General features: G+C 43.9%; 8 protein-coding genes across 8 annotated transcripts; 2 read left to right on the forward strand and 6 right to left on the reverse strand.

Moving 5' to 3' along the window:
- Nucleotides 1-107: 107 nt before the first annotated feature.
- On the forward strand, nt 108-647 carry VTP01DRAFT_10267 (uncharacterized protein; the record flags this gene model as incomplete). The annotated part of the gene is made up of 1 exon (XM_069378610.1): nt 108-647. One exon carries the CDS (start codon nt 108-110, stop codon nt 645-647), a length of 540 nt encoding a protein of 179 aa, XP_069239692.1.
- A 447-nt stretch (nt 648-1,094) lies between these two features.
- On the reverse strand, nt 1,095-2,150 carry VTP01DRAFT_10268 (uncharacterized protein; the record flags this gene model as incomplete). The annotated part of the gene is made up of 5 exons (XM_069378611.1): nt 1,095-1,332; nt 1,386-1,561; nt 1,655-1,798; nt 1,861-1,942; nt 2,008-2,150. The coding sequence occupies 5 exons, from the start codon at nt 2,148-2,150 to the stop codon at nt 1,095-1,097; spliced, it is 783 nt and encodes a 260-aa protein (XP_069239693.1).
- A 1,299-nt stretch (nt 2,151-3,449) lies between these two features.
- On the reverse strand, nt 3,450-5,524 carry VTP01DRAFT_10269 (uncharacterized protein; the record flags this gene model as incomplete). Its single annotated transcript, XM_069378612.1, has 9 exons — nt 3,450-3,539; nt 3,609-3,634; nt 3,703-4,268; nt 4,328-4,464; nt 4,545-4,840; nt 4,899-5,033; nt 5,101-5,289; nt 5,346-5,434; nt 5,493-5,524. The coding sequence occupies 9 exons, from the start codon at nt 5,522-5,524 to the stop codon at nt 3,450-3,452; spliced, it is 1,560 nt and encodes a 519-aa protein (XP_069239694.1).
- Nucleotides 5,525-6,589: 1,065 nt separating this feature from the next.
- VTP01DRAFT_10270 (uncharacterized protein) lies at nt 6,590-7,401 on the reverse strand (the record flags this gene model as incomplete). Its single annotated transcript, XM_069378614.1, has 3 exons — nt 6,590-6,735; nt 6,804-6,983; nt 7,053-7,401. The coding sequence occupies 3 exons, from the start codon at nt 7,399-7,401 to the stop codon at nt 6,590-6,592; spliced, it is 675 nt and encodes a 224-aa protein (XP_069239695.1).
- Nucleotides 7,402-7,945: 544 nt separating this feature from the next.
- VTP01DRAFT_10271 (uncharacterized protein) lies at nt 7,946-9,077 on the reverse strand (the record flags this gene model as incomplete). Its single annotated transcript, XM_069378615.1, has 2 exons — nt 7,946-8,243; nt 8,302-9,077. 2 exons carry the CDS (start codon nt 9,075-9,077, stop codon nt 7,946-7,948), a joined length of 1,074 nt encoding a protein of 357 aa, XP_069239696.1.
- A 1,224-nt stretch (nt 9,078-10,301) lies between these two features.
- VTP01DRAFT_10272 (uncharacterized protein) lies at nt 10,302-10,752 on the reverse strand (the record flags this gene model as incomplete). The annotated part of the gene is made up of 2 exons (XM_069378616.1): nt 10,302-10,553; nt 10,615-10,752. 2 exons carry the CDS (start codon nt 10,750-10,752, stop codon nt 10,302-10,304), a joined length of 390 nt encoding a protein of 129 aa, XP_069239697.1.
- A 139-nt stretch (nt 10,753-10,891) lies between these two features.
- On the forward strand, nt 10,892-13,007 carry VTP01DRAFT_10273 (uncharacterized protein; the record flags this gene model as incomplete). The annotated part of the gene is made up of 11 exons (XM_069378617.1): nt 10,892-11,234; nt 11,300-11,416; nt 11,470-11,559; nt 11,630-11,706; nt 11,789-11,909; nt 11,985-12,065; nt 12,136-12,230; nt 12,293-12,369; nt 12,429-12,581; nt 12,649-12,886; nt 12,945-13,007. The coding sequence occupies 11 exons, from the start codon at nt 10,892-10,894 to the stop codon at nt 13,005-13,007; spliced, it is 1,455 nt and encodes a 484-aa protein (XP_069239698.1).
- A 2,553-nt stretch (nt 13,008-15,560) lies between these two features.
- VTP01DRAFT_10274 (uncharacterized protein) lies at nt 15,561-17,144 on the reverse strand (the record flags this gene model as incomplete). Its single annotated transcript, XM_069378618.1, has 5 exons — nt 15,561-15,800; nt 15,855-15,924; nt 15,992-16,129; nt 16,588-16,806; nt 16,861-17,144. The coding sequence occupies 5 exons, from the start codon at nt 17,142-17,144 to the stop codon at nt 15,561-15,563; spliced, it is 951 nt and encodes a 316-aa protein (XP_069239699.1).
- Between the last annotated feature and the right edge of the window lie 98 nt (nt 17,145-17,242).

Consider the following 17,242-nt stretch of genomic DNA (forward strand, 5'->3'; position numbering starts at 1 on the left):
CCTCGATTTATACTACGTCTTCTAGACCTATCTCGGCTGTGTTACTTCCTGCAGCACCAACATCCATACCATCCGGCAGCAACAACGTACTAAGCGAAGCAACGACAATGTCAGCGATAGAAAATCAATACGCCACGCAGCAATCTGCTTCCTCTACAACGCTGATACCTTCGGCAATACCAACCTTATCAGACACAGCATCTGCGAACGTCGATCTTTTAGCACCGTTGCTTGCAGCTGTCGGTGCGGTGGCAGCTTTTGCAGTGCTGATCATGCTCTGCTTTACGTTTTGTCGCTCGACGACGACCACCACCACCACTGCCGGCGGCGGCAGAAGAAGAAGAAATAATCAACGCGACGGAAAGGATCATCTACGTGGATGGGGTGTGCGACAAAGCTGGCTAAGTTCCTACAGCGGCTCTTCTGCCGTAGAGAGGACTGCATCGTCCACGCCAAGTACTCTGCCGCCTCCTTACGATGAACTCAAAATCGCAGCAGAAAATGCTGCTGCTAACAGACCATCTACCCCTACTACTACAAAGTCCATGCAGTATACGCCGATGCTTGCATACAGCCCAAGTTGCATGTCTCAACAGTCGTGGTACATGCCGCCGCCACCACCACCTACCAGGGACCCAAAGCAGTAAAGTCTTGTCCCCTCTCGTTTTTCCTCCGTTTCCCTGAGGAAAAAAAAAAGGAATACTTACTCTTGCCTGACCTGTTTCTATTTGTAATTTTTTTAGTTTTAGTTTTCTCTTTACAAGCTGTAGCTTTCAAATAATGAAACAGTAATCGGAACTCTGTCTTAAATTTTAAGCTGTAAAGTTTACGGAAAAAGAAAGAAGTGATATCTTTGCCTGCCTTTCATATTGATCCAGCAGGCATTATAAACATGAAAATGCTAGAACGCTTTCGGCTTCAGCAACAAAAGGGGAAGTCCCATGAAACTATGCAATTTTGATATATATATATGTATATATATATATTTATTACAAGTCTTCAGGAAATAATATCTATGGCAACAAAAATAAAAAAAAAGCGAATGCGAGAAAATGTTCAGTGATGAAATGTAAGATCCAAAAAAAGACTCGTCGCTATTTGGCTAGCCAACGTTGCATCTCCTGTGCGTCCAAAGGTAACTCTCTCCGTTTGAGCTTTCGGTAATAAAGGCGTTTGATGTGGCCCGCTGCACTTTCAAAATCTTCCGTGGATGCGTCAAATAGTTTATACCAATTCGCTGGGAGTTTGACGCCGGTATCTCTGCATGCAAGCCAAATGGCAGCGCAGGCAACAACGTTTGGTTGATAAACTGCATATACGATGGACCGCAACCTAGTCGATGTTGAGTAAGCCAAAACTGATGATTGTATGGAAAACACAATTACCCATCATTGAGATAATTCCACGCTCGGCCTGCTACTTTCTCGTCTTCTTCTAAATCGAGTATCCGAAGATAATTGACCGTTAAGCCGTATGGGAGTTGTACGTGAACGTGGAAACCAAGTTTTTTCAGAATTTGCATCTCTCCTGTGATAAGCATGTTTTTCAAGTCGTACGCACGCTTTGTAAGTGTGCACAAAAAGAAGCGTCTGTGTGAGTATTATCTCTTCCTTGTCCTTTCGTCTATGTCTCTACAAGGAATCTTCTTGCTTACCTGTGAGAAACCATCTAGAGGCGGATACGTCGGCTTTTCTTGACACCGCCGCAGTAAATGGTCATACACCATTGTTATATTTGTGAGTTTTGCGAACGATTCTTCTAGTTTAGATGCGAGAAACAGTGCGCCCATGCCAATTTCCTAATAATTTTTCTCTGCATGAGCATACAAAGTGGTATTCGACAGCCGTTACTGTTACTTGCCACTACGCCGAATTCCTTGAGACTTGCCATGTAAAAGAACCGCTGAAGTAACACCTGCGCAGTCGCCATTGCTACCTGCGGCCTGTATCGCCAAGTCAGTGCGATTGCTGAAAGATTGCGCTGTGTTTGACCTGTCTCCATACTCACAATTTTAACAGAATGCCCGCGCTCTGGATAAGCTCGCAGCCAAAGTTCCTCAGATCTTCTTCAAGCTCTGCGGATATACCATCGACTCGCGAAGGCGTGCTCCTGATCTGCTCCGTTGACGCGATCGAGTTGAGTTGGGACATGTTGTATATGGATGGATGGTGTTCAAGCTCAGAAACAGCTCTCTCTGTTTCCATGAAAGCCATGATTAGACCGAACTTGATTATTGCTTTGGATGCCTTCTTGACCGTAACTCAAGAGCAATAAAGAACAAGCTGTTTGAGCTACCCATTATCTCAAATGCTCTTATCTTGCATCGACCTGCTGAGTAGCATTTCTCTTGCAATCTGACGAAGGTTTCTTTGCGACATCAGCTAGGTAAAATAGCTATTTAGACTCTGGAGGAAATTTCCTCAATGGAGCAGCACCGTTGTTGATGTATATACCATGCTAGAAACCGAACAATATGACAAGAGTAAAACAATGATTCGTACCGAAACAAGACGACATTGGCTGACAACATCTGTTCGTATTTGTATATAAACCATCGATGTTGCAAGAAACTTTTCTTCTCTAAAATCCTATCCTTTGCCAAAACACACACACACACACACTCTCTCTCTCTTTCTCTTTCTCTTTTCGCATAACAAGATCTTCAATCATGCACCACAAACCGCGTTCCGCAGACCAACAAGTCCCGATCGATTGCTGCTTTCCAAACCCCAATCGCCGCATCCACCCTGCACCTCCAAGAAGCGTCTGCTACTGCGTCCACTGCGGAGATGGTAAGCAAGCTTATCTCATTCTCTTCCTTTCAACAATTCCACTGAAGCCTATGTAATTATTATAGCTGGACACAAGGCGCACGACTGTGTAAGTAGTATATCATTTCTGTTGGATTTGTGTGTCGATACGATTTAGCTTAACATTACGTATATTCACATATATACTCGATCTTACCGGTGCATACATTTTGGTCAACAGTACAAGTAAGTGTTTCAAGAATAGATGACCAAGCAAGCAATTTACCGATCGAAAACAAAGTCTGTTTTAGAAACTATTGCTCTGCTCATCGGTTCGAGAAACCATCCAAGCTTTTACATCCACGAATAACTTGCGCCCACATGCACAATTTCAATGTAACATACACTCCTTTGAAACGAAGTTGACGTTATCATAGAAACGTATTAAATAAGGATGTAGATGTATTGGTTTATGCAGTCTTTGTTGCCTGTTTCCCATTGTTGTCATCATTTTCCTTTTGAACGAGAAGAAAATATTCCATCACACACATGAAAATGTTGCATTTATTGGTTTTGTAAATCCTTTTTTTTTGACGATGCTGTTACAAAAAGTAAATGCTGAATTGATTCTCAAAACGGATCACACAGACAAAATATACATAAACTTGTATAAAAGTATAAAGTACCCAAAAACGATTTTTAAGTCATGAAAATCATGCCGGTGCCTTCGTAGACAGCGGCAATCTTTTCAATGGCGTTGATGAAAGCTGCTGTTCTGTAATCGACATTCTAAAAGCGAATCAATTTGGTTACTATTTCAGTCTGTGTACCAAACTACATCAGTTTCGTTCAACTAACCTTGAGGTTTGCAGTTTGGCGTGTTTCTAGATAGAAAGGGAGAAAATGTGTCAGCTGTATATGTACATTATCAAAAAAATGGTAACCTCATTACCTTCAGAGGAGCTGATCATGGTATCTTCGAGACCAGAGTAGATCAAATCGGCTTCTTCTGCACCGTGCACGATCTGCTTGCGTTCGGCTTCAGTCAATGCACGTCCAGCGTTCTCCTCGACAACGGTCAGAAGCTTAGTTCTGACAGACTCATCCCATTTCTTGTTCATACGACCAAAGCGTACGTGAGACAAGTTCTTGAGCCATTCAAAGTAGGATACGGTGACACCACCGGCGTTCAAAAGCAAATCAGGGATGACGACAACGCCGCGCTTCTCCAAGGATTCGTGAGCAGCGGGAGTGACGGGACCGTTAGCGGCTTCGCCGACGATCTTAGCCTTGATGCGATCGACGTTGCGCAGACCGATCTGTCGCTCCAAAGCAGCAGGAATAAGAATATCGCATTCTAGTTCCAAAATCTTGGCGGGATCGTCAATGATCTTTGCAGAGTTATCGTATCCACGGAAACTGCCAGTCTCGCGGTGGTGCTTGAAAAGCTTGTCGACGCTCAAACCGCTAGGTTCGTAGATGGAGCAATCACGCTCACCGATACCAATGACCTTGGCTCTAGATCACAAAAATTCAGCCACAACTGTTTGAGCTTTCATATTCTTTTGTGAACTTACCCGTTGCTTTCAAAGAACTTGGCGGCGTAGTAACCGACGTTACCAAAACCTTGGATGATTACAGAGGCATCCTTGATCTTGCCGCTGAGGCCCGTGCGTTGCTGGACTTCGGGGTAACCCAAGAATTCGCGGACACCCTACAAACCGGATACAAATTAGGGGGGCGAAACGTTCCATCTCGATTTCCTTCTCCTTCTTGTTCAAAAAGGAAACTTACATAGTAAACACCCAAACCGGTGGCTTCAGTTCGTCCACGTACACCACCTTGAGCGAGGGGCTTGCCTGTGACACAACCAGCTGCATTGATGTCATTGGGGTTAAACTGACGATAGGTATCCATGATCCAGGACATCTCTTTTGGGCCGGTGCCAACATCGGGAGCAGGGACATCTACGCCGGGACCGATGAAGCCCTTTTGGCACAATTCCATGGTATAACGACGAGTGATTCTTTCCAGCTGGTCCAGAGTATATCTCTTGGGGTCGATTTTGATACCGCCCTTGGCACCGCCGACTAGGAGTAGTGTTAGAGCCTTTTTTGTGTTTCATAACTGTCAAGAGAGAGAACTTACAAGGCACATCGACGACCGCGCACTTGTATGTCATCAGGGATGCCAACGCCTCAACTTCTTGCAAATCGACTTCCTCGGAGTAACGAATACCACCTTTGACGGGCAAGCGGTGGCGCGAGTGCTGAGCACGGTAACCTGGGACGCGCCCGTTGTCAATATTGCACACCTTCTGCAGTTTTATCCTGTTTGCAATACACCATACCTTCAATGACTTCGGTGCTGCCATCATCCAATTCAATAGGGAAGGTCACTCGCAACACGCTATCCACGGCACGAATGTGGGCCAAAGTTCCTGGAGAGACGTTGCTCAGCTTGGCAGCGCGGTCATAGTACATTTCAACAGACTGCAAAAAATGAGGTTCGTCAGGCTCACAGGCGGATTGGGTAGCAGCTATGGTTATACGTCAGCCGCCGCCGTCATATCTCATGATTCTATACTTCTCCTACCTGTCGTCATTCTTCGCAAATGATAGACGCTGGGCGCGACAGCAGCACGGAACAATGCTCGTCCAGGGCTGACAACCTTGAACCGGTGCCTATGGATAGTGGTCACTGTGAGGCATACGCGTACATCTTGTTAATTGGATCACTTACGCAGAAGAGAGCCTTTGACGAACGTGAGCCATAAGCGGTTAGGAGGGGGAGGGAAAAAAGCGGAAAAAAGAAGCGAAAAGCCAGGAAAACCCGCCTTCGCGCCTGGGCTTTATAACACCCGGCTAAAAGATTTGATCACTTACCCTTGCAGGCGCCCTTCTCTCTCCCCTCAAAAAAAAAGGCGGAGAACCCGCTACGGTACTTTGACATAAAAGGATATGTTTCCCACGGTCACTCTGGCCAAGCCAGTCATTTCTTTGTGTAACGCAAAAATTTGTTATTCATGGTTCTTCTTCGTTATCTCATTTTCGAAAAAACGCTAATAATTGGGAAAATGAAGATCGTACTTATTATCTGGACAGGCGCGCACGGTTTCCATAACAGTTTGCATTTTTCCCTTGTGCGTTACCTTTTGAGTTGCCCCGCTTGATGTTTGCGTGACTAAACTTTTACGGCGCCCGTTTCGGCTGGGCAACCAAGTTGGGAAATGTTGTCTCAATGAGGCGATTTACACTGCATGCGTTATGTTACAACAATACCGGATGTTACTTTTCTCCTGCTTTGTTCCTTTTCATTCACGGAAAAAATATTTGACAAAGGGGTGCCTCTTTCGCCAAGATAGAGAGTCATCTTCATATGTTTCTCACTGCGGGGTAACAGGAGATAACAAGTCCAGACCAACTGATGTGCATCGGTGACTCAGCCTGTCCTTGTCCGCTACGTTGCTGCTGTTACAGTGTTGAATGTATATTTTGAACAACTCATGAATGGGTCATCTTCATGAATTCGAGTCGCACTCCTCAGATTGAGCCAGCTAGGCTAATTTGGGTCAACTATACTGATATACAGATTTATCACGAATTTTGAGTCAAGTCAACATAGAGAAAACTAATGCAAGTGCATTGTTTTATTGAAGAGTGCTTGGAATAGAAATAGGTTTGTTTCCAGGGAACATTGCCCTGCATTATTTCCTATCACTGTGATAGACGTGTATAACCTTAATAAGTGTACAAAGTCCTCATCACGAAGCAGCCACAGTTTCTTATCAAGCTAACACTTGTTCTTAAAAGCTCAATCGAAGAAAATCTAAGGACCCTTTATTCTTTAATGCTCTGTGACATAATCAGAATCGTCTTCATCATCCGGGGACTCTGAATCCGATTCTTGCTCAGACTCTGTGCTAGATAAAAAATGCGACGACTTGGCACAATCTGCTTGGTTGCTGTCTCATCGGCTTCTTCCTCTATTCAAAATGCCACACGAGTCAGACAAGGAAATACATACGTCTGGGTGAGTGAGCGTATCACAAACCAGAGAAACCGTCAAATTTCTCGGAAGGAAACTGAACTTCGCAAAGTGCGCGGCAGATACCCCCCCCCCCAAGATCATCCTTGTTGTGATGACACCAGATAAACTCAATTAGTTTCATGGCCATTACCTTCTTGGTGCGGTGCCTGGCCGAGATATCGAGCTTGATTCGGTTCCAAGTACCTATGGTGCACTTGCGTTAGAATAATCCCAATAAAATACTGGGAATTTATTGGAATTGCAAATGCGTACCTTCGATCGAGTGGTTGACAGTTTCATGCTCATTGTTCTCGGGAAGTCTCTCCAAGACGTCATACGCACGTGAGCAATCCGTAACAATCTTCGAACCCGGGCGAACCCAGGTCCGGATTATCTGTTCTAGAGTCCGTGCATCACGACGTTCGACGACTTGAAAGAAACAGCGTCGCTGGGGGAGTTCGTTCAACCTCTCCAACGTCCGAGACAAGGTTCCACGCGATGGCCTCTTTGATATTTTCGCTTGCCGAACTTGGATGGATTCGTCTATTTCGATGACGATGGATTCACCATTTTCGTCTCGGCCGAACCTTTTCTCCCTCTTAATATATATATATATATCCATTAGTACACGCAAAGCAACTCAATTAGCATCTGCTGTACATAGCAGCCAAAGAAGAGCAAGGGTTTACATAAATATTCCGATCACGAAAGATATACGATGCTCATGACTTGCTCACGCTTTCAAATCAACTGCTGTCGAATGACTATGGAAGCATGCAAAAGGTTTAAACAGACCTAAAAGACCGCAGGGAAATGATCGATCCTCGATTTTATCAAGGAAATTCCAGTCTTCATTTTCATATCTTACTACTTGGGAAGACGAGTTTACGCATGACAACTGCGAATCTCTTCGCCTTGAGCCGTGACAGTCTTTACCTTTCTTAGACATCGACAAAGCTCACAAAAAAGGGAAAAAAGGAACCGAACTGCCAAATGATTTATCGCTACAATTTGTTTGTTTACAAGTAGATGGTGATTGATCCGAACGCATCGCAGAAGAGACAAAACAAAAAGAGAAAACGCTATGGGGTGGGAAAGGACAGATGGTAGGAAGGAACTTGGACAAGATGTATTACACTCAGGGGAAAATGTTTGTCAGTGGATGTTCATGATTCTTGCAGCTCCTGAAGCTTGCAATCGTGTTCTCGTGCACATCGCTCACCTGGATGGGAGATATAAACAATCATAAGGTTAGTAACGTACACATATGGTGTCATCAGCACCCAGGTGTTAGCTGTCTGCTTACAGAAAGTCTCGTGTTTGCGCACGTGCCATCGTTTGGCTTCTGTGGCGTGACATGCCCCACATATCAAGTCCTCGTCAGCGCGGAACGTGCCACGGGACACGCGTGTTGATCCGTCCGGTTGTACTAGCACCGTGCGGCGTCGTTGGTTTACTTTTTCGCTGCAAAGAATGAAAATCAGTATCCCTACATCTTCGGAAGCATTGCGTTGCTACATACTATAATCCGCAGGCGTTGCATAACAGCCGCTTTGTGATGGGGCCGCGTCGCCAGGAAGGTGTCTTGGTTGCCCCGCAATTGGCACATCTCTTTTTATCCTTCGTTGATCTCTGATGCCCTGGCCGATGTAAGCGCTTGCTACTAGAGCGCTTTTCATATGGATGAATGCCGGGCTCAGCGCGCACCGTTTCGCTGACAGGAGCAATGTAATCAGAGTTTGTCTCTGTACAATGCCAGGGGTTAGAAAACGAATAGGAAGCATTGCCACGTGAAGTAAAAACCGGTGCTGCTGCTGCTGTTGGCTGTATCGTCAACGCACCGATGGTGTCATCGACTGGAGTGACTGGAAACAGGTCCTGATCTGTACTAACAGCATCAAACACACTAGGTGCTGTAAGGGAATAGCAGCAACTGGTGTCTGCTGCGTAGTGAGCATGCGTGCAAACTTCAGGATACGACATTGCATTGCTCTGTTGAGATAACATTTGTTCGTTGAAAAGAGGTGAGAAACCATCGCCGTAGCTGCTATACTGTGCAGAGTAGTATGGATACGCATGGTAGTACGCGGCAGCCAATGTGTAGCTTGGTGGACAATTAAGTTCAAAAGACGGTGATGGTACCGTTGCCTCCCTGGCTGTCGTTAAGCGTGGATCCTCAAACGAAGGCATAACAGCATAAGCATTAGCAGCACCAAGTTCATCCAAAGATGACGAGCACGACGAGGAGCAGGTGGATACTAGGCTTGCATCGCTATTTTCAGGATGATCGGTGAACATCGGAGCACTGTAAAAGGATGGAGTACCTATAAATCATATGTGTCACAAAGATGCTTTCAAAGGTACAATTGGCGTTCTTTTTCTGCAGTTCTATTCTCTACCACAGTATTCGTGCAGGTTGCTACTATTGCAGGCCATTAGTTGCTGGAGAAGTTTCAATCGTCAAAGAGAGAAAAGAAGAAACGAGTAGGGAAGAAAGAAATAGCATCGAAAACAGTCTTATACAACACGGTGCCCGTCTGAGCAGGTTAGGAAATAGCTACAGAGCAATCTATCAGTGCACGTCACTGTTGTTTCTTTTGCCCCCTTTTCAAGCTAAATCAAAGACAAATCCAGACTCTCCTCCTTTGTTATGAGTTTAACATGCGCATTAATCGGGCAAATGTACCACCGAGGTTTTCACATGCCAATCCTGGAAAACAAATGGGTCATTGTCCTTTCGAAAGAAGTGCTGCGGCATTTAATGGGACAGAATTCTTGTCAAGTAAGAAAGTGTGCGTACAATGAAGGACAAAAATATCGAACGATGCGGCTTGGTGATAGACGAATAGTTATTTATGTTCGCGCGAAAGTGATCAAGACGCCGCGTTTTTATTTTATGCTTCTTTTCTGCATGAAATGTGAGCTCGAAAGCCCTCGACTGTAAAGTATGCTTCAAATAACGACGTTGAAAACTTGCAACAATCAGGTTACCGATCGGAATTAGGTTCTGATCATAAATACAAGTCACACTGCTACTATCTGTTCTTATCTCGTAAAGATCAAAGACAGGTGGAACACACGAATACCCTGCAGGGGAATAGTATGTGGTTGTTCCTTCCTGGAAGCATTTTGAGGATCTGTAAAGTAGTCGTAGTAGCACATATTATCGAATGGATAGAGTATTTGACTAAGCACAGGATGACATACCATTTAATATGTTTTCTGTCCTCCTGATCGCAATGAGTAAAAATATTCGAATTGTAGATTTACATGAATGCAACAACCTATTGATGGCATGGAATCCGGCCTGCTCCGCATGATTGGGAACTTTTGCAATTGGTTCGCAAAGTTTCTGTAAAGCGAGTGTGGCAAGCAAGACTCTCTTTGCAGCTGACCCTTTGCAAAATGTGTATTAGAATAAGCTGTACAAGAGATTTAACTGTGTTCGGTATATCGAGATGTATGAGACGTGCTATGTACATTGTAGATACGTTAGATGTCTGGGAATCCTGTAACATTGTTCTATCCGCCGATTCGAGTCAATCCACGCAGATTTTCTTGCACCAAAAGGCCTGGTCTTTGAGAAAAGACATATTTTTCCCGGAGAATGGCAACTGTGTCAAAATAAGCTGCTGGCTGGGATGGATCGTGATCGACCTCCATCGTTGTCGCTGTCTCCGTATTCTTCCGTTTCTTGATAACTGCGAAAGGTTTTGATAGTTTCACTTTTTTCCCAACAAGTCGTTGATGGCCTATCACTAGGGTGGCTGTATCCTACTTGAACTGTCAATAGGCGATATTCGAAATGTTCAAAACTAAAGAGCGTAGACTGTACATTGTCAAACGTAACGTCGCCGATCTTGGGTTGCTGGATGTTCGAATCGGTTGTTTCAAAGCTTCCCTGGAACTCCAAGAGGACGAGTTCTTGCTTGTTGTTTGAAGTTGTATGAGGACAAATGACACTGTATACCATGTTGTCAAGTGAGACAAGCGGGAGCGCGGCGGCGGAGACGACAACGCGCTCAGGCGCGTAAAATTTCCCAACTTTACTCCTTGCTCCCTCTTCAGCTCGCATATACCAGGCACATTGCACACATACAAAACTTACAGCAATGTCCACAAGCACCAAACGACCCGCTCCTCGTGACGATGACGATAGTGAAGTTGAAAACGTCATACCTGGCAACTCCTCCTCTTCCTCCTCCCCCAACAACAACAAAAGGTTTCGCACCAACGATTCTGAGACTTGCAGCCCTGAGGCCCACAATAATGAGACTCGTGAACCGTTAGCAGAGCTACCACAGGAACAACCTGACCTAACATTCAAAACATACCCCACTGAAGAACATATATCCCTCGCTAAAGAGCGCCAAGAACCAGCTTATTGGGACACCCACAGAGCGATTCAAATGCAAAAGCTCTACGGAAACCGTTATCTTGGCAAGAGAATCAGACGTAAGTGCAGGTTGAATGCTTTGTGGGTCATATGCATTAATCAGGATGTTTCTTCCTCGATGAAGCACAAATAGAGCCACTTATCGAACGATACCAATGTAGCTACGAGGACGAATTCAATTTCTACTATGTCGATAATGAACGAAAGAGAAGTGTCCCGTTTGCCTGCAGTTATGCACACAGTAAGTCCCATCTTCCTCTACCCCCTTTTCTTTTGCTGAGCATTTTGTTACAGAAGCACACGGCGGAAATTTGCTCGCTGTTGCCGATGAAGACCGGCGAATAACCTTGATACGTGGTGACAAGACTAATTCATTCCAAGATCGTAAATATACAAACAATATAGTGTGTTATCTTGCTTGCGTGCTGATCCATGATCTTTTTCTTCTCCTTAGAACATTACCATCAAACATTTTTCGCACACAACAACGCTGTCGTGGATGTAAAATGGAGCCCTCAAGATGAACTGCTGGTAAGGGGGTTTTCTCACGTTGCAAGAGTATATACCATGAACTGTTAACGACAATTATCCCTTCGTTGCTATTCATTTCCAGCTTACTGGATCTGCCGATCACACAGCACGGCTTTGGGACGTCGAAATGAAAAAATGCATAGCGACACTCACTGGTCATTATTCCACACTACGCTGCGTGAATTTCCACCCTCATAATCCTGGTAAGTGAACCCAGGAAACGCAGATGAGAATTTGAAAAGAAAACGGACCGACTCTGTCTCTTTCGTTACAAATAGCATTGGTTGTAACAGCTGCGCGTGAAGGATCCTTCAAAATCTTTGATCTTCGTGCAAAACAATTACCAACAAGAGACACAGGTAAGCTTTTAAAAGAGAATCTGGTGCTTGAAAACCCGCGATTGAGCAGAACTGACCTTTATCGTCTTAGGCTTGTTTGGAAGCAATGCTTACATGTATAGCGCTGCAAAAACATGCCACGGTGCCCATTCACAAAGAAAAAAGGCGAAGACCAAGGCAGCCAGCGTAAGTAAAATCTTCTTTCTTTTCAATATCACACGGCGATTCAACATTTTGCGTATATACAGTCGGAACGATCGGTTACATCCGCAATCTTCTTGCCTCATCGGGAAGACAGAGTGATTACCTCCGGTAGCTACGACGGGTAAAGTATATGCATACAAAGCAAGTGGTTACGCATATATGTCTGACAAGACGATACAGTGCTGTCAAACTCTGGGATTGCCGGGCAGGCCGTGGCCCAATACCTTTAGAAGTATCCGACTACAGCCCGTTGGGTGATCGACCGCGTGGTATCACTGATCTCAAGCTGGATCATGATGGCCGAAGATTATTCTGTTTACGAATGGATAACACGTGAGTGATGGGCAACTGGCTGCTGATGGAGCGACGTATAACTGAACCATTTTCATGCTTCAAATAGCATCTCGATGTATAACATAACCGACATATCCAATCCACTCGCCGTGTTTAAATCAGATACATTCAAAGCCAACTCGTTCTTTGTAAAAATGGAGATCTCACGGGACGGCCGTTGCATTGCTGCAGGCTCTTCGCTAAATACCCTAAACGTTTGGGATATTAATCGGCCGCAAGAAGATTCTATGTGCTTTGATGGTCCAAACGGAGAAGTAACGTCAGTATCCTGGGGAAATGATCAGGTAGGTCCTCAAATTGACGAGCATTCTTCTGCTTGATTGGACTTAGCTTGCATTTTAGTTTGCGACATGCAGCGACGACGGGGCTGTTCGCATATGGAAATACCGAAAAGATTATGAATAAACACTTTCATGGCAAGGGGAAAATCACTATTGTACTAAAGAAACATCATTTTGTACGACTTCCTGATTTATCGGCAGTTTCCTCTTTTGCTACTAAAGTCCAGAAATGTCAACAGACTTTGGCATTTTCCAGGAGTTTCTATACTGACGTTCAGCTGCTATATAAAAGCCAGCGAAGTAGAAAACGTCCCCATAAACTGAAGCGATACCTTCTACGCGAGTGAATTTCCAAAAAAATGCCACAACGCTGTAGTCACTGCCGAGGAACCGAACATGTTCGAGGATCCAGCCGATTATGCCCCTATAACAACCTTGCGAATGAGTATGCAATTTGAAGCTGTATTTTACCTATCTTGAATTTTGGATCTTGAAATAGGTCAATAGGTCAATTGACACTTTGAAGAAACAATAATAATGGTCAACGCTCGAAAACTGATGTTCGATGTATATCTGAAAATCCTGAGCATCTTCAATCTCTTTCTGTAAATATTCCTGGAAATACGTAACGAACAGAGATTTATGTAGGCCAAGTGAGCGCAAAGCAAGAAACTAGATTTTACTGTTGTATTCTCTCAAGCATCAACTCATGCGTGCGCCGGTCTGAATAAACCGGGAATTCGACGGCGCCGTGCTTGCAGAAACGAAGCGGATGCAAAACCGCCAGAGAACGGAGGTTCATGAAGGCCAAGCGAGCAGCACAACGCCTCGGATTCACTGAAAATATTCCTCAAACCTAGCACGCGAAAAGGTACAACGCTTTGTGCAACTTCCTTCTTTACTGCTCGATTTCCTTTTGGATCGATAAATCCAGAAATGTCAAGCTTTCGCATAGGTTTCCATGATCTTTTTTATCTCTGCATGCATATAAAAGCTTCGAAAGACGAATCAACGGGAGTTTCTTCTTTTGATATTTGCTTCAGCATTTCGTCTACAACTTAACGTTATTCTTCCAAAATACTGCGCCGATGACGTTGCAACCATTGTGGTGAAACCGGTCATGTTCGATGTGCCAGCAGACTATACATCTACAACAGTCCCGATGCGTACTTATTGCATGTCACACTGCGCTATTTTATCATCGAGTGCTGTTAGTTGATATATAGATTACAAAGTAGATTGCATTCTCGATAACAGTGGGTAATTATCGAAATCATATTTTCATTTCATTACTGTTATAACCTTGAGCAGAAGCTCATTTTGACACATCCGGATCGTTCTCGCCTACAATGCCTAATCTTAAGACTACGGCTCTGGAACCCAGACAAAGATGGCGAGGCTGCATGATACAGCGACAATTCAGACACCACAGACCCTGTTGCATGTATGCTTCCCTATCCCTAATATCGACGTATTTTCAAAACCGCAAGTAATCAACAAGGTATATCCATTGACCTAAAGATATTATCCTTCTGCTGTTAAAGTAAACCTGGAATTTCGATGGCCGGTGCAAAACCAAGTTTCGCATAAACCTGGAATCTCGATGATGGATGCAAAACCAGGGTTGGGAGAGACACGGGAGTCTATTTCGGTGCAATGCACTACCCAAAGTATACTTTTGAACACCTACAAAATTGCCTTAGAGGTAAGCAGGTTTCGTGGAAACTCCTGGAGGAAGATTGAAAGCTCCAAATAGCGCTGTACATACGGTACGACATAGAAGATTTGTAGACCTTACGTGTCACTGGGCAGGTTCACAAAAGATATTGTACTGCGAAACAGCATTCGAAGTTCCCGGAATGTAAAGCACTGTCTTTGATAAACAGAAAATTTTTTGTTGAGATGCCTATAAAATGAGCAATCCTCCTACATTTCTTTTTTCTCTTCATCTTCTACAGAAATAATGAAGAGAAATGCAAGTGTATATCATTCTATCCAAGCAAGTCTCCTCTCTATACGTAGAAGCATCCCTCCGTCCCGGGTGGTGCCTGCTGGTGCGCCGCCCCCTCTCAAAAATGTATTTTGTTATACATTTTCTTTTCCCCTTTGCCCCCGCCAAGAACGGGAAAGCAATAAACTTGTTTGATCTAGCATGTCAAATTGAACGACTGCCTTTCTTTCCTTCCCCACATTACATCTGCTCTTGAAGCAAGGACATCTATACAGAAGCACGTGAACACATTTATTTTCGTGTCATGTTTTTGCGTGCATTAAACGTTTGGACTTCTCAAATTTGGGATCAGCTAATAAGCATATAGGCGGTGGTCGGGCTTCCTCCCCTGAGCTGCAATGGTCTAAATTACTGCATATTACAAAAAACAGTTGACGTTTGGAGCATCAAATTGCACGATAATCAAGACAAATTTAAACCTTTGGAACCAAATTAATAAATATTCTTGTCGATCTATGAACGACGAAAACTTACCATATTGGTTCAAATTTGCCATGTAGTGCAGTTGCTCCAAACAATGCCAACCGGGTCAATCAGTAAAATATCCAGGTATTATAGGCTGTATCATCTTTTACTTACCGAGTCATCTAAAGAGAAGCAGTCTCAATATTAGTACCTCAATAATATTCAGAATCCAGGATGAACTGCAAGGCTTACCGTAAAAACCTAAACCCTTTCGGGTCCCACATTCGCAGTGGTGGGTTGATTTGATGTTGGTCTGACAAATGGTTCCGGGCGGCCAAGTCCTTGCCAGACTCTTGAAGCGATATAATACATATTCATAGAGGCATTTACATCTCTGTTCCACAGCATGCCGCAGTTTTGACAGTCAATGATGCCATGGTGAGAGATGTTATCCTCAGTAGTAACATTGCGGAGGCACCTCGCCAAACAGGAATGACAAACCTAGGTCAATTGATATTAGCTTTCGTCACTAGTAACTTGCTAGTCGTTCCTTACTTGAGAGGTATGGTACTCGTCAATGGTCACAATAACTGCCTCTCCTCGCGCCTCGCGCCGTTTAAGCATTCTGTATAGGATGCCGACAATTCCGCTTTCATGTCCTTTGATTTTAACTCCATCTTTCCCGAACATACCGTCTCCCAAACACAATCAGCGGCATTTTGTCCCTTGCTGTTGAGACTCCTTTTACTCTTTGCCATTTCTTCTCTTTGTGAGGTCTGTTTTCTTCAAGCAAGGTGCTACGGACCGCGGATATCGGCTGGCATGGTACCCTATAAATTGTGATGAATTGATTAAAATTACATATGAAAAAATGATGTCCAATAGTTTCTACCTTCCACAATGTTTGTATTGCTTGTATTTTTTTTTTGTTTTGTCGATATCTTTTCCCTTTTTTGCGGTTTTTTGATCTGATTTTTCGTTTTTCAGCATTGTATTTTTTTTCCACCATTAATGATGATGTTCGCTAATTCTTCTTGAGCTCTTTGTCTTCCTTGCAGATTTTGAAATCTTGTTTTAGCATGTCGACTTGAATAAAATGCAAATAATATATCCATGTGCTGAAAAGAATATGCAACGTATTTCATTATAAATATTGACGCTGGCAGTCTTGCAAGTCGGAAATCTTGATTCAATTTGCTCGATGCCCTTCGCTTTCTTCAGCTTTTGCAATGCTCTTGTTCTATTCTTTGATCCAATATATGCGCTATACTCTTTCCTGCTCACTCGCCTGATTTCGTGTTCATCTTCTCCGTAACCATAAGAGGCTGTAAAAACATGCTTCCGGCCTGGGTCGATAGAGCATACTGAAAAATATTCTTCGATTTCTGACATGCTGACGTCCTTCAGCTTCAAGTCTATACTCGCCTTCTTTGCCGCTCGCGCCAACTGGAAATGCACCGCATAACCATCCGTTGAAATTTGGTTTGTAAACATTGCATCGTTATCCCTATAAACCAGGCGCATAAATAGGTTGTGTAAATGATATGTCCGGAAAACCTACACAAAGAAGCGGAATTTCGTCAAGTCGAAAATTTCTTCAAATGGATGTTCGCTGCGGATGCCAGTGAGCGCACGAAGGACTTTTTCATTGATGGTAATGAAGCGCCATTGGAAATTGGGTCTTGGAGTTAAAGCAAACAACTTTGTTGCGGTCTTGGTACCCATCTTCGATGCTACTTCATGTTCTCGCTCGAATTCTTGAAGTATTGCATATAGTACGGGGATGAATAGACCGGGATTTGCTGATACATTTTTTATGCTCCAAGGCTGTGGGGCCAAGGGCATTAATTGCCAAACTTTTGAATAATGCGCTCTTTTATGTTTGGCTTTCTTGACGCTGAGTTTGAGTGTCCACTTTGACCACAAGAGGCACATATAGATCC

Source organism: Rhizomucor pusillus, assembly GCF_041956525.1.
Source record: "Rhizomucor pusillus strain CBS 183.67 unplaced genomic scaffold VTP01scaffold_8, whole genome shotgun sequence".
Lineage (NCBI taxonomy): Eukaryota > Fungi > Mucoromycota > Mucoromycetes > Mucorales > Lichtheimiaceae > Rhizomucor > Rhizomucor pusillus.